Raw genomic sequence first — 12,556 nt, 5'->3', positions numbered from 1 at the left:
TCACAGCAACCTCAAACTCCTGGCCTTAAGCAATCCTTCTGCCTCAGCCTCCTGAGTAGCTGGGACTACAGCCATGCCTGGCTAATTTTTTCTGTATATATTTTTAGTTGTCCAGCTAATTTCTTTCTATTTTTTAGTAGAGACAGGGTCTCGCTCTTGCGCAGGCAGGCCTCGAACTCCTGACCTTGAGCGATCCTCCCTCCTGGGCATCCCAGAGTGCTAGGATTACAGGTGTGAACCACTGCGCCCGGCCAGAAAATCAATAACTTTTTAAAATGTTTCTGTTGTTTTCATATTTTTTTCTCTGACAATATACTCCTTATAAAAATTTAAACATTATAGAAATGCCTAAATTAGAAATTAAAACTGTAATTCTGTACCCAAAAGTTTATGTGCATATTTTCCAGATTTTTAAAGTTAATGTACTAACATGCTTTTATAGACATCTAATTACTTTTCCTCCTTTATTTTGTAAATTTCAAAATATTATGGAGGTACAAATGTTTTTGGTTACATGGATCGCTTTTGTAATGCTTGAGTAAGGGCTCTAAGTGTGCCCGTCACCCAGACTGTGTTCTTTGTACCTGTTAGGTAGATCTTCGTCCATTCATTCCTCCCCGTTACCCCCGCTCCTTGATTTTCACTGAGTTTTTACTTCCCTCTGTGCACATGTGTGCTCATCGGTTAGTTCTGATTTAATAGTGAGTACATGTGATGTTTGTTTTTCCATTCTTGGGATACTTCACTTAGGATAATGGTCTCCAGTTCCATCCAAATTGTTGCAAAAGACATCAATTCATCCTTTTTTATGGCTGAGTGGTATTCCATGGTATACATATACCACATTTTGTTAATCTACTCATGAATTGATGCGCACGTGGGTTGATTCCACATCTTTGCAATTGTGGATTGTGCTGCAACAAACATTTGAGTACAGGTGTCTTTTTGATAAAATGACTTCTTTTCTTTTGGGTATATACCCAGTAGTGGGATTGCTGGATCAAATGGTAGGTCTCCGTTTAGTTCTTTGAGGAATCTCCATACTGTTTTCCATAGAGGTTGTATTAATTTGCAGTCTCACCAACGGTGTATAAGTGTTCCTTTCTCTCTGCATGCATGCCAGCATTAATTGTTTTTGGACTTTTTAATAAAAGCCATTCTAACTGGGGTAAGGTGATATCTCATTGTGGTTTTAATTTGCATTTCTCTGATGATTAGTGACATTGAGCATTTTTTTTCATGTTTATTGGCCATTTGTCTATTTTTTGAAAAGCTTCTATTCTTTTGCCCACTTTTTAATGGGGTTGTTTTTTTCTTGCTGATTTGCTTGAGTTCTTTGTAGATTCTGGTTACTAGCCTTTATTGGATGTATAGCTTGCAAATATTTTCTCCCATTCTGTAGGTTGTCTGATTGCTCTGTTGATTGTTTCCAACAAATTCTTACAGAAAATGCATAAGCAACTGAGTAAGCAACATCAACATGTTTTCAAAACTGTACTTCCGGACACGAATTCTATCTTTTGCTTAATGTCCCAGAGTGACAGTGAATTTTTCTAGCTTGTGAATATTTTCTCTCATTCTGTAGGTTGTCTCTTTGCTCTGTTGATTATGTCCTTAGCTATGCAGAAGCTTATTAATTTAATCAAGCCCCATTTATTTATTTTTGTTGTTGTTAATTACCATTGGGGTCTTAGTCATAAATTTTTTGCCTAGGCTGATATCTAGAAGAATTTTTCCTACATTTTCTTCTAGAATTCTTATGGTTTCAGGCTTTGATTTTACGTCTTTTATCCATCTTGAATTAATTTTTGAGAGTGGTCAGAGAGATGGATCCTGTTTCATTCTTCTACATGTGGCTATCCAATTTTCCCAGCACCATTTATTGAATAGGGCTTCTTTTCTCTGGTGTATATTGTTTGCTTTGCCAAAGATCAGTTGGCTGTATGTGGATGGTTTTATATCTTGGTTCTCTGTTCTTTTACGTTAGTCTGTGTGGTTATTTTTGTGCCAGTACAATGCTGTTTTGGATACTGCAGCCTCGTAGTATAGTTGGAAGTCTGGTAATGTGATACTTCCAGATTTGTTCTTTTTGCATAAGATTGTTTTGGCTATTTGGGCTTTTTTCTGATTCCCAAAAAAACTTAGAATTATTTTTTTCTACATCTGTGAAATATGACATTGGTGTTTTGATGGGGATCGCATTGAATCTGTAAATCGCTTTAGATAGTATGGACATTTTAACAATGTTGATTCCACCTATCCATGAGCATGATATGATTTTTTCATCTGTTTATGTCATCTTTGATTTCTTTCCTCAGTGTTTCATAGTTCTCTTTGTAGAGATTGTTCACCTCCTTGGTTTAGCATATTTCTAGGTATTTTATTTTCTTTGTAGCTATTGTGAATGGTATTAATGGTATTGAGTCTTTGACTCTCAGCTTAACTGTTATTGGTGTATAGGAATGCTATTGATTTGTGTACATTGATTTTGTAACCTGAGACTTTGCTCAATTTACTTATCAATTCCAGGAGTCTCTTGGTGGAGTCTTTGGGGTTTTCTAGATATAACATCATACCATTCAACAAAAAGCGATAGTTTGACCTCCTCTTTCCTGATTTGGATGCCCTTTATTTCTTTCTCTTGTCTGATTGCTCTGGCTAGGAATTCAAGCGCTTTGTTGAATAGAAGTGGTGACAGTGGGCTCCCTTGTCGTGTTCCGGTTCTTAGTGGGGATGCTTTCAACTTGTCCCCATTCAGTATGAAGTTTGCTGTGGATTCGTCATATATAGGGCTTTTATAATTTTGAGATATGTTCCTTCTATGCCTAGTTTGTCAAGGGTTTTTTATCATGACAGAGTGCTGAATTTTGTTGAATGCTTTTTCTGCATTTATTGAGATGATCATATGTCCTTTGTTTTTGCTTCTATTTATGTGGTGAATCGCATTTATTGATTTATGTATGTTGAACCATCCTTGCTTCCCTGGGATGAAGCCTATTTGTTCATGGCAGGTGTTTTTTTGATGTGCTATTGAATTCTGTTTGCTAGTATTTTATTGAGGTGTTTTGCATCTATATTCATAAGGGATATTGGTCTGAGTTTTCTTTTTTTGTTGTGTCCTTTCCTAGTTTTGGTATTAAGGTGATACTGGCTTTGTAAAATGGATTCAGGAGAATTCCTTCCTTCTGGATGTTACGGAATAATTTCTGCAATGTGGGTACCAGCTCTTCTCTATAGGTCTGGTAGAATTTGGATGTGAATCCATCTGGTCTGGTGCTTTTTTTTGTTGGAAGTTTTTTTTATTCCTGCTTCAATCTTGCTGCTTATTATTGGTCTGTTCAGGAGTTTATTTCTTCCCAGTTGAGTCTTGGGAGGTTGTGTATTTCCAGGAATTTTTCCATTTTCTCTAAGTTTTTGAGTTTATGTGCATAGAGATTTTCATAGTATTTATAGATGGTATTTTATATTTCTGTGGTATCAATGGTTATATCTCCTTTTTTCTTTTTGATCTTGTTGGAGTCCTTTCTCCTCTGTTCCTGATTAGTCTAGCAAGAGGTCTATCAATTTTGTTTATCTTTTCTAAGAACCAACTTTTTGTTTCATTGATCCTTTGTATGGGTTTTTTGTTTTCCATTTCATTTAGTTTTGCTCTGACCTTAGTTATTTCTTCTGCTGGCTTTGGGTTTAGTTTGCTCTTCCTTTTCTGTTTCCTTGAGATCATTAGATTGTTAATTTGTGATCTGTCTTTTTGGTGTAGGCATTTAAGGCTATGCATTTTCCCATTAGGACTGCTTTTGCTGAATCCCATAGATTTTGATAGTTTGTGTCCCTTTTGTCATTCAGTTCGAGGAATCTTTTGATTGTCATTTTAATTTCATTATTGACCCAGTGATCATTCAGCAACAGGTTGTTTAATTTCCATGACTTTGTGTAGAATTGAGTGTTTCTCTTGGAGTTGATTTCTAGTTTTATTCCATTGTAGTTGAGAAGATACATGGTATGATTTCTGTGTTTTTGAATTTGTCGAGACATGTTTTGTGGCCTGAGATATAAATCTTGGAGAATGTTCCATGTGCTGAGAAGAATGTATATTCACTAGTTTCTGGATAAAATGTTCTGTAAATGTCCATTAGGCCTGTTTCTTCTAGGGTCCCATTTAAGTCCAGTGTTTCTTTGTTTATTTTCTGCTTGGATGATCTGTTCAGTTCTGTCAGTGGGGTGTTGAAGTCCCTGGCAGTTACGATGCTACTGTTTATCTCTGCTTATTAGATCTAGTAGAGTTTGCTTTATGAATCTGGGCACTCCTGTGTTAGGTGCATAAATATTTAGGATTGTTATTTCTTCTTGTTGAATTGCTCCCTTTACCATTATGTAATGACCATCTTTGTCTTTCTTTACCATTGTTGATTTAAAGTCAATTTTATCTGATATGAGAATGGCTACACCTGCTTTCTTTTGGTTTCCATTTGCATGGAATATATTTTCCATCCCTTGACCTTGAGTCTGTATGAGTCCTTGTGGGTTAGATGTGTTTTCTGGAGACAGCAGATACTTGGGTTGTATTTTTTCATCCATTCAGCCAGTGTATGTCTCTTGAGTGGGGCATTGAGATGGTTCACACTGATTGACAGAATTGCTGTGTGGGATGCTGTTCTATTCATCCGATTGAGTAATACCTTATTGCCTTGTTTTACTTCTTGTGCTGTTGTTTTATATGAGCTCTGAGCTTTAGCTTTCGGGTGCTTTTACATAGGTTAGTGTCTATTGTGCTGATCCATGTATAATGCAGTTCTGAGTATTTCCTGCAGGGCAGGTCTGATGTTGATAAATTCCCTCAGTGTTTGCTTGTCTGGGAAAGTCTTTGTTGCTCTTTCATACATGAAACTTAGTTTTGCAGGACACAGATTTTAGGCTGGCAGTTCTGGTTAAGAAGACTGACAGTGGGGCCCAAATCCCTTCTGGCTTGTAAGGTCTCCGTAGAGAAGTTTGCAGTTAACCTGATGAATTTTCCTTTGTAAGTTACTTTGTGTTTTCTCCTCATGGCCTGCAGCAGTTCCTCCTTCATGTTGACTTTGGCCAGTCTGATGACTATGTGTCTTGGTAATTGCCTCTTTGCAAGAATCTCTGAAGTGTTCACTGAGTTTTTGTACCTAGATGTCTAAATCTCTACCAAGACCAGGAAAGTTTTCCTCAGTTATTTCCTCAGATAGATTTTCCAGCCCTTGTGCATTTTCTTCTTCACCCTCAGGGATGCCTATGATTCTCAATGTGCCATTTTACATAATCTCATATTTCTTGCAGGCTTTGTTCATTCCTATTAATTGTTCGTTCTTTATTTTTGACTGAGTTAATTTGAAAGAGTTGTCTTCAAGCTCTGAGATTCTTTCTTCTGCCTCGTCTAGTCTATTCTTAAAACTTTCCACTGTGTTTTGTATTTCGGTAAATGAATTTTTGATTTCCTGAGTTTCTATTTGGTTTTTTAAAAAGTATGTCAATCTCTTTAGTGAATTTTTCATTCCTTTCTTGAACTGTTTTTCTGGTTTTTTTGAGTTGGTTTTCCATTTTCTCTTGGATTTCATTAAGCTTCCTTAAAATCCATATTTGGAATTCTTTACCTGTCATTTCAGTATTTTCATTTTGGTTGGTATCCATTGCTAGAGAGCTGGTGTTCCCCTTTTGGGTTTGTCCTTTTGCTCTGATTTTTCTTACTTCCAGAGCTCTTGCACTGATTCCTTCTCATCTGGAGCAGCTGTCACTTCTTAATTTGGGGTTTTCTTTTATTTAGATGGGTGCCCCCCCATACTTGTAAGGGTGTGTCTGTAGCAAATGTTGGGTAAGAACCTTTGGCTTTGCTTGTGGGTGCTTGGATAGTGGTCTAGGTATCCTTAGTGTGGTGGTTTTCTGAGTTTCTATTTTTTTCATATATTTTCTCTGACAATATACTCCCTGTAAAAATTTAAACATTATAGAAATGTCTAAGTCAGAAATTAAAACTATAATTCTGTCCCACCAAAAAGTTATGTGCATGTTTTTCCAGATTCTTAAAGTAAATGTACTAACACACTTTTGTAGACATCTAATTACTTTCTAAAACAAAAGATGAATTGTACCTTTTGTAAATGTGTGAGTACTTGTTTTTTTATTTCACTTAGTTTATCATGAATAACTCTTTAGACCAGATCATGTACATATATGTGTTTATTCTTTTGAATGGCCTATAATATTACATTGTATGACTCTGCCAAAATGTATTCCATTATCTTTTCATTTTGGACATTTTGTTTTTGTTTTCTGCAATTCCTTTTAAGTGGTCTTTATAAATAATTAAAATCTTAACTTGATCATTAATTTCCAAATCATTTTTTAATGCCACTTTGAGATTTAGGAGCTTAATCTTAAAGGATTGTACATATTGATTATAGTTTTAATGTGGACCATTTATCAAGAGAACATATTTTCCTTTTCACTGGCAATTATAGGGACAAGGCTAGTTAGAATTTTTTCTAACAGAAAATTATGCATAGATTTATTTTCTATTTGTTAAGTCACATGTGAAATGTTTATTGGTACTTAAAGTTTGTTTGTTTATTTATTTATTTATTTATTGAGACAGGGTCTTGCTGTGTCACCCAGGCTAAAGTGCAGTGGCATCGTCATCGCTTACTGCAACCTCAGACTCCTGGGCTCAAGTGATCCTCCTGCCTCAGCTTCCTGAGTAGCTGGGGCTATAGGCATGCACCACCATGCCTGGCTAATTTTTCTATTCTTTTGTAGAGATGGGGTCTTGCTGTGTTGCTCAGGCTGATCTCGAACTCCTGACCTCAAGTGGTCCTCCCACCTAGGCCTCCCAGGGTGCTGGGATTACAGGCATGAGCCACCATACACAGCCTTAAAGTTTATTTTGACTTATGAAAAGCTGGCCTGCATTGTTGCAGAATTTAAGTTTTCATAAATGAAGTATGTTAGTTATTGCATTATTAGCTAGAAATCTGATATTTACAGTGTTTTAGTTTCTTATATAGTGAAAAATAGTTATTGTAGCAGCTACTTTTAAATATATTATACATCTTTCCTCACATTACATATTATATTTGCTTTATTGTGTTATTTTACTATTATTTTAATAGTTTACATTGAATGTCTTATAATCAATGTTTATATATTGGTACATACCGCTTTTGTTTGCTTAGAAATTAAACTTACTCCCATTACAAAGCTGATGGTTGATTCTTTCAATTGATTTGGTTTGTGCATTTCCTAGGATAATCTCAAAGGCAAGGGATCAACGAGCAGGTGTTAATTTGTCTTTCGATTGATTTTGTGGGCTGGTACTAAGTTATCATGAGGCAGTTGTGTTATTAATATGCTGTCCTCTGTGAAGGTTTCTGTTGGTGTCTGGAACGGGACAACCACTAAGTGCCAGTGTTACTTTTAAATTGTTGATATCAAATAACATGAAAGATTGTCACTAATTTTTTATATTTTCTCATGATTTTTAACTTCCTGTCTTATTTTCATTATGCCCTCATAGTTCCTTAAAAGATAAAAAGCAAAGGTTTAATTTATAAAGAAGAAGGAGATCCAGCTAAAAATTTGTTGGATACTAGGAATACGTCAATTCTATCGAGAATTCCTGGGCCCACCCTTAGAGATTTTGATTTGGTAGGCCTAGGGTTGAACTGATTGTTTTCACTCAGTATAATTCTCTGGAGAGTCATCCAAGTTGTGTGTATCAATAGCCTGTTCCTTTTTATTGCTCATTTTTGTATACTGTAGTTCCCCTCCTTCCTTATCCGTGGTTTCACTCTCTGTGGTTTTAGTTACTCATGGTCAACCTCAGCCTGAAAAGATTCAGTGGAAAAATTCCAGAAATATAAAGGGCTGATAACTAGAATCTACTTAGAACTCAGGAAAATCAACAAGAAAAAATCAAACAACCCTATCAAAAAGTGGGCAAAGGACATGAACAGAAACTTTTCAAAAGAAGACAGAATAATGGCCAAAAACATAAGAAAAAATGCTCAACATCTCTAATCATCAGGGGAATGCAAATCAAAACCACAGTGAGATATCACTTATCTCCAGTGAGACTGGCCTTTATCAAAAAGTCCCAAAACAATAAATGTTGGCGTGGATGCAGAGAGGTAGGAACACTCATACACTGCTGGTGGGACTGCAAACTAGTGCCACCTCTGTGGAAAGCAATATGGAGATACCTTAAAGAGATACAAGTAGAATTACCATGTGATCCAGCAATCCCATTACTGGGCATCTACCCAAAAGAACAAAAGACACTCTATAAAAAAGACACCTGCACCCGAATGTTTATAGCAGCACAATTCACAATTGCAAAGATGTGGAAACAACCCAAGTGTCCATCAATACATGAGTGGATTAATAAAATGTGGTATATGTATGCCATGGAGTACTATTCAGCTTTAAGAAACAATGGTGATACAGCACCTCTTGTATTCTCCTGGATAGAGCTGGAACCCATTCTACTAAGCGAAGTATCCCAAGAATGGAAAAACAAGCACCGCGTGTACTCACCATCAAATTGGTATTAACTGATCAACACATAAGTGCACATATAAGAATAACATCTATTGGATGTCGGGCAGGGGGGAGGGGAGAGGAGGGGATGGGTATATGCATACACAAAGAGTGCAATGCACACCATCTGGGGGATGGAACACTTGAAGCTTGAACTTGGGGGGGGCAAGGGCAACATATGTAAACTAAACATCTGTACCCCTATAATATGCTGAAATTAAAAAATTCCAGAAATAAACAATTTGTATATTATGACTTGTACAGCCTTCTAAGTAGTGTGATGAAATCTCTCACTGTCCCACTCCCATGGCTGGGGCCATAAATCATCCCATTGTCCATCATATCCATACTATGTATGTTTCCCACCTGTTAGTTACTTAGTAGCTGTCTTGATTATCAGATCAACTGTTGTGGTATTGCCCTGCTTGTGTTCAGGTAACCCTTTTTTAACTTAATGGCCCCAAAGCACAAAAGCAGTGATGCTGACATATTGTTATAATTGCACTAGCTTATTATTATTTGTTGTTAATCTCTTGCTGTTTCTAATTTATAAATTAAATTTTGTCATAGGTATGTACATATAGGAAAACACATAGTATATCTGAGGTTTTAGACATCTACTGTGGGTCTTGGAATGTATACCCTGCAGATAAGGGGCCTACTCTATTTAAGTTGGAGAACCTTCTGTGTAGTATAAAACTTAGTTTCTGCTTTGTTTCCTTCCTAATCTTCCTTTCCTTTCCTTTTCTCTTTTCCCTTTCCTTTTTCTTTTCCTTTCCTTTTTCCTTTCCTTTCCCTTTCCCCTTCCCCTTCCCTTTCTCCCTTCCCCTTCCCTTTCCCCTTTCCTTTCTCCTTTCTCCTTTCCCCTTCCCTTTCTCCTTTCCCCTTCCCTTTCTCCTTTCCCCTTCCCTTTCCCCTTGCCCCTTCCCTCTCCTCTTTCCTTCCTTCTCCACTCTCCCCTCTCCCTCTTCCTTCCCTTCCCTTCTTCCCTTTCCTTTTCCTTCCCTCCTATTCCCTCCCCTCCAGACAGGGTCTTGCCATGTTGGTCTCAAACTCCTGGTCTCAGGCAATCCTCCAGCCTTATACTCCCAAAGTGCTTGGATTACAGGCATGAGCCACAGCACCTAGCTCCTAATTTCTTTTTTAATAAATTTTTTGTCTTAAATCTAGGTGACAAATCACGGCAGCCTTCCTCAAGTCCCTCCAGTATCATCCGACGTACTTCCTCCCTGGATACTCTTGCTGCTCCGTATCTTGCCGGCCACTGGCCTCGTGATAGTCATGGGCAAGCTGCACCTTGCATGAGGGACAAAGCTACACAGGTAGGTTTATTATAGTTCCTATTCTAAAGTGTTTTACTCTGAAGCCATTTTTCATAATATTATTTGTTCTACTCTGTTCAAATTCTTGAAATATTAATGTGTATTAGAATTACCTGAGGAGCTAATCAGGAGTTTTGATTCCCAGGCCTCACTTTCAGATATTCTGTAATAGGTCTTGGCTGGGGCTTGGGAATATGTATTTTAAATAGATCCCAAAGTAATTTTGATATATACAGATAATTCCTGGACATACTTTTCTCCTGCTTGTTCCTTATGTGTTAGTCTAGAACACAATACATTTAATATATGGAATTTGAACATAAAAATTTGTAACAGTAAGAAATTACTTACCATCTAACCTTATGTTTTGTGTGAAAAATCTTCATGGGTTGAGAGATGAAGACTATATTGCTTTGCTGATAGATTTTATAAATATAACTGTCCTGATAAAGGGAGTCTGGAAGCAAAGTTTTATACTTTTAGATTTATAAGATTTTTTAATTTAAAAGGATCTTAAGAAATCATTCAGATCTGCCTTCTAGTTTTACAGATGAAGAAGATTAGGTCCAAGATCATACAGTCAGTTGAAGACAGCATCTTAGTTTAGTTTCTTTTACAGTACTTACCACAATTATAATTAACTAAATATTTGTGTAGTTATTTAATATTTCTTATACTCAGGCCCCATGATGGTAGGAACTGTTTTGGCTTGTCCATTGCTGTATTTCCATCTCCAGGACTTAGTACTGTCTGTACCTGACAGAATAAATGCCCAAAGAATATTTGCAAAGGAGCAAATGAGTAGAACGTTTACAGATTGATTGCTAGTGAACAATGAAAAGGATTTAAAGATTTAAAAGATTCTTTATATTGTTGAACATTAAAGTACATCTCGATTTAGACTTCAAATTTACTTTACTGTTGGTTCCTTGATCCCAGCATTTTTTGAGAGAATGTTTTTTTACAGAACCAGGTAAACACACTGTGGAGTGGTTTTTGGATTTGCATGTTGGTTTCTAAAATTCCAGGTGTTCTTGGTGGGCTCAGTTTGTTTTCTGTTCTGATACTCTTGAAATTGAGTCGTAGTGTTAGGATAGAACCTTGGGATTTGAGATTACCTTGAGGTTTATATTCTCGTGGCAAGTACAGAAATGAAAACATAAGAGTCTGTACTCATCAGAAGTAATGAACTTTTCTGAAATTGTGACTGTTTTAACTAGAGTTTGGAACTCTGTAATTATTCAAAATCTATAATTTTGCTGAGTTTATAATATGGAAAATGAGTGCAGTCTCTAGTTGCTTTCTGCTTAATCCACATCAGGTTTAAATTTGTGTGAGTTTATTTATTTAAACATCTCTACAACACTCTTTATTTCTCCTGCAGTTTCGGGTTCGGGGGTTCAGACATATTAATACATTCATAATACTAAGAATATACTATTATACAAGCCACTGGGAGCCCCTTGATCTGTGGAAGCAGTTTAGTCTTTTCAGCAAGTTGCTATCACTTACCTCTTACTGTACTGAAATAAAGTATAAAGCTCGTACTGTCTTCACCTTTTCTTAAATGTCCCCAATATTGGGAATGTTAATGGTACAAATACAAAAAGAATTTATAATCATACTGTTAATACTGTTTATAAAGCTCATGTGTAGAGTCTCCTAAAGAATAACGTAGTGATAACTGGGCACTCCAGTCTTTCAGTTACATAGTGGAACCCCATATTTGGCAAGTGAATTTAGCACTAATATAATTAATCAGAAGTTCTCAAATCCTTATTGACAGATGCTGTGTTTCCTTAATTACATATGCTAGTTAATTCAGTCAACTTTTAAAAATTGTCATAAAAACATAAAGTTTTTAAATTGTGGTAAATCAACTTATAAAAATTACAATGAAATATATAAAGCATAAAATTTTCCAGTTTGACCATTTAAAAATGCATGCGTGCTTTGTTTTATTGTGCTTCACAGATACTGCATTTTTTATAAATCAGAGGTTTGTGGCAATCCTCTGTTGAGCAAGCCTGTTGGTGCCATTTTTCCAACAGCACGGGCTCACTTCGTTCTCTGTGTCATATTTTGGTAATTCTAGTAGTATTTCAGACTTTTTCACAGTTATTATATCTTATGGTGATCTGTGAGCAATGATCTTTGATGTTACTATTGTAATTGTTTTGAGGCACCACAAACTATGCCCATATAAAGTAGCGAATGATAAATATTATATGTGCTGTGACTACTCCATGACTAGCCATGCCCCATCTCTCTCCCTTTCATTGAGCCTCCCTGTCTCCTCAGACACAACAATATTAAAATTAGACCAATTAATAACCTTTCAATGGCCTCTAAGTGTTTAAGTGAAAGGAAGAGTTGCGTGTCTTACTTTAAAATCAAAAGCTAGAAATGATTAAGCTTAGTTAGGAATGTGTAATGGAAAGCTGATTGGCTGAAATCTAGGCCTCTTGCGCCAAACAGCCAAGTTTTGAATGCAAAGGAAAAGTTCTTGACAGAAATTAAAATTGCTACTTCAGGTCAGGTGTGGAGGCTAATCCCTGTGATCCCAGTATTGTGGGAGGGCCAAACAGGAGGATTGCTTGAGGCCAGGAGTTTTAGATCAGCCTGGGCAACATAGCGAGACTCCGTCTCTACAAAAAATTTTTAAAAATTAGCTGGGCATG

General features: G+C 36.5%; 1 protein-coding gene across 1 annotated transcript in view; it reads left to right on the top strand.

The window, feature by feature from the left end:
* The window catches only part of FAM117B (family with sequence similarity 117, member B), a 140,563-nt gene that overhangs the window by 45,582 nt on the left and 82,425 nt on the right, over window positions 1-12,556 (top strand). Inside the window, exon 2 of the mRNA XM_012655055.1 lies at window positions 9,724-9,875. Within this exon, the coding sequence (XP_012510509.1) occupies window positions 9,724-9,875 (152 nt within the window). The remainder of the gene's footprint in view (window positions 1-9,723; window positions 9,876-12,556) is intronic.

The sequence above is a fragment of the Propithecus coquereli genome, unplaced genomic scaffold, assembly GCF_000956105.1.
Source record: "Propithecus coquereli isolate 6110/MARCELLA unplaced genomic scaffold, Pcoq_1.0 Scaffold113, whole genome shotgun sequence".
In the NCBI taxonomy this organism is placed as follows: domain Eukaryota; kingdom Metazoa; phylum Chordata; class Mammalia; order Primates; family Indriidae; genus Propithecus; species Propithecus coquereli.
This window is presented reverse-complemented; position numbering and strand designations above follow the sequence as displayed.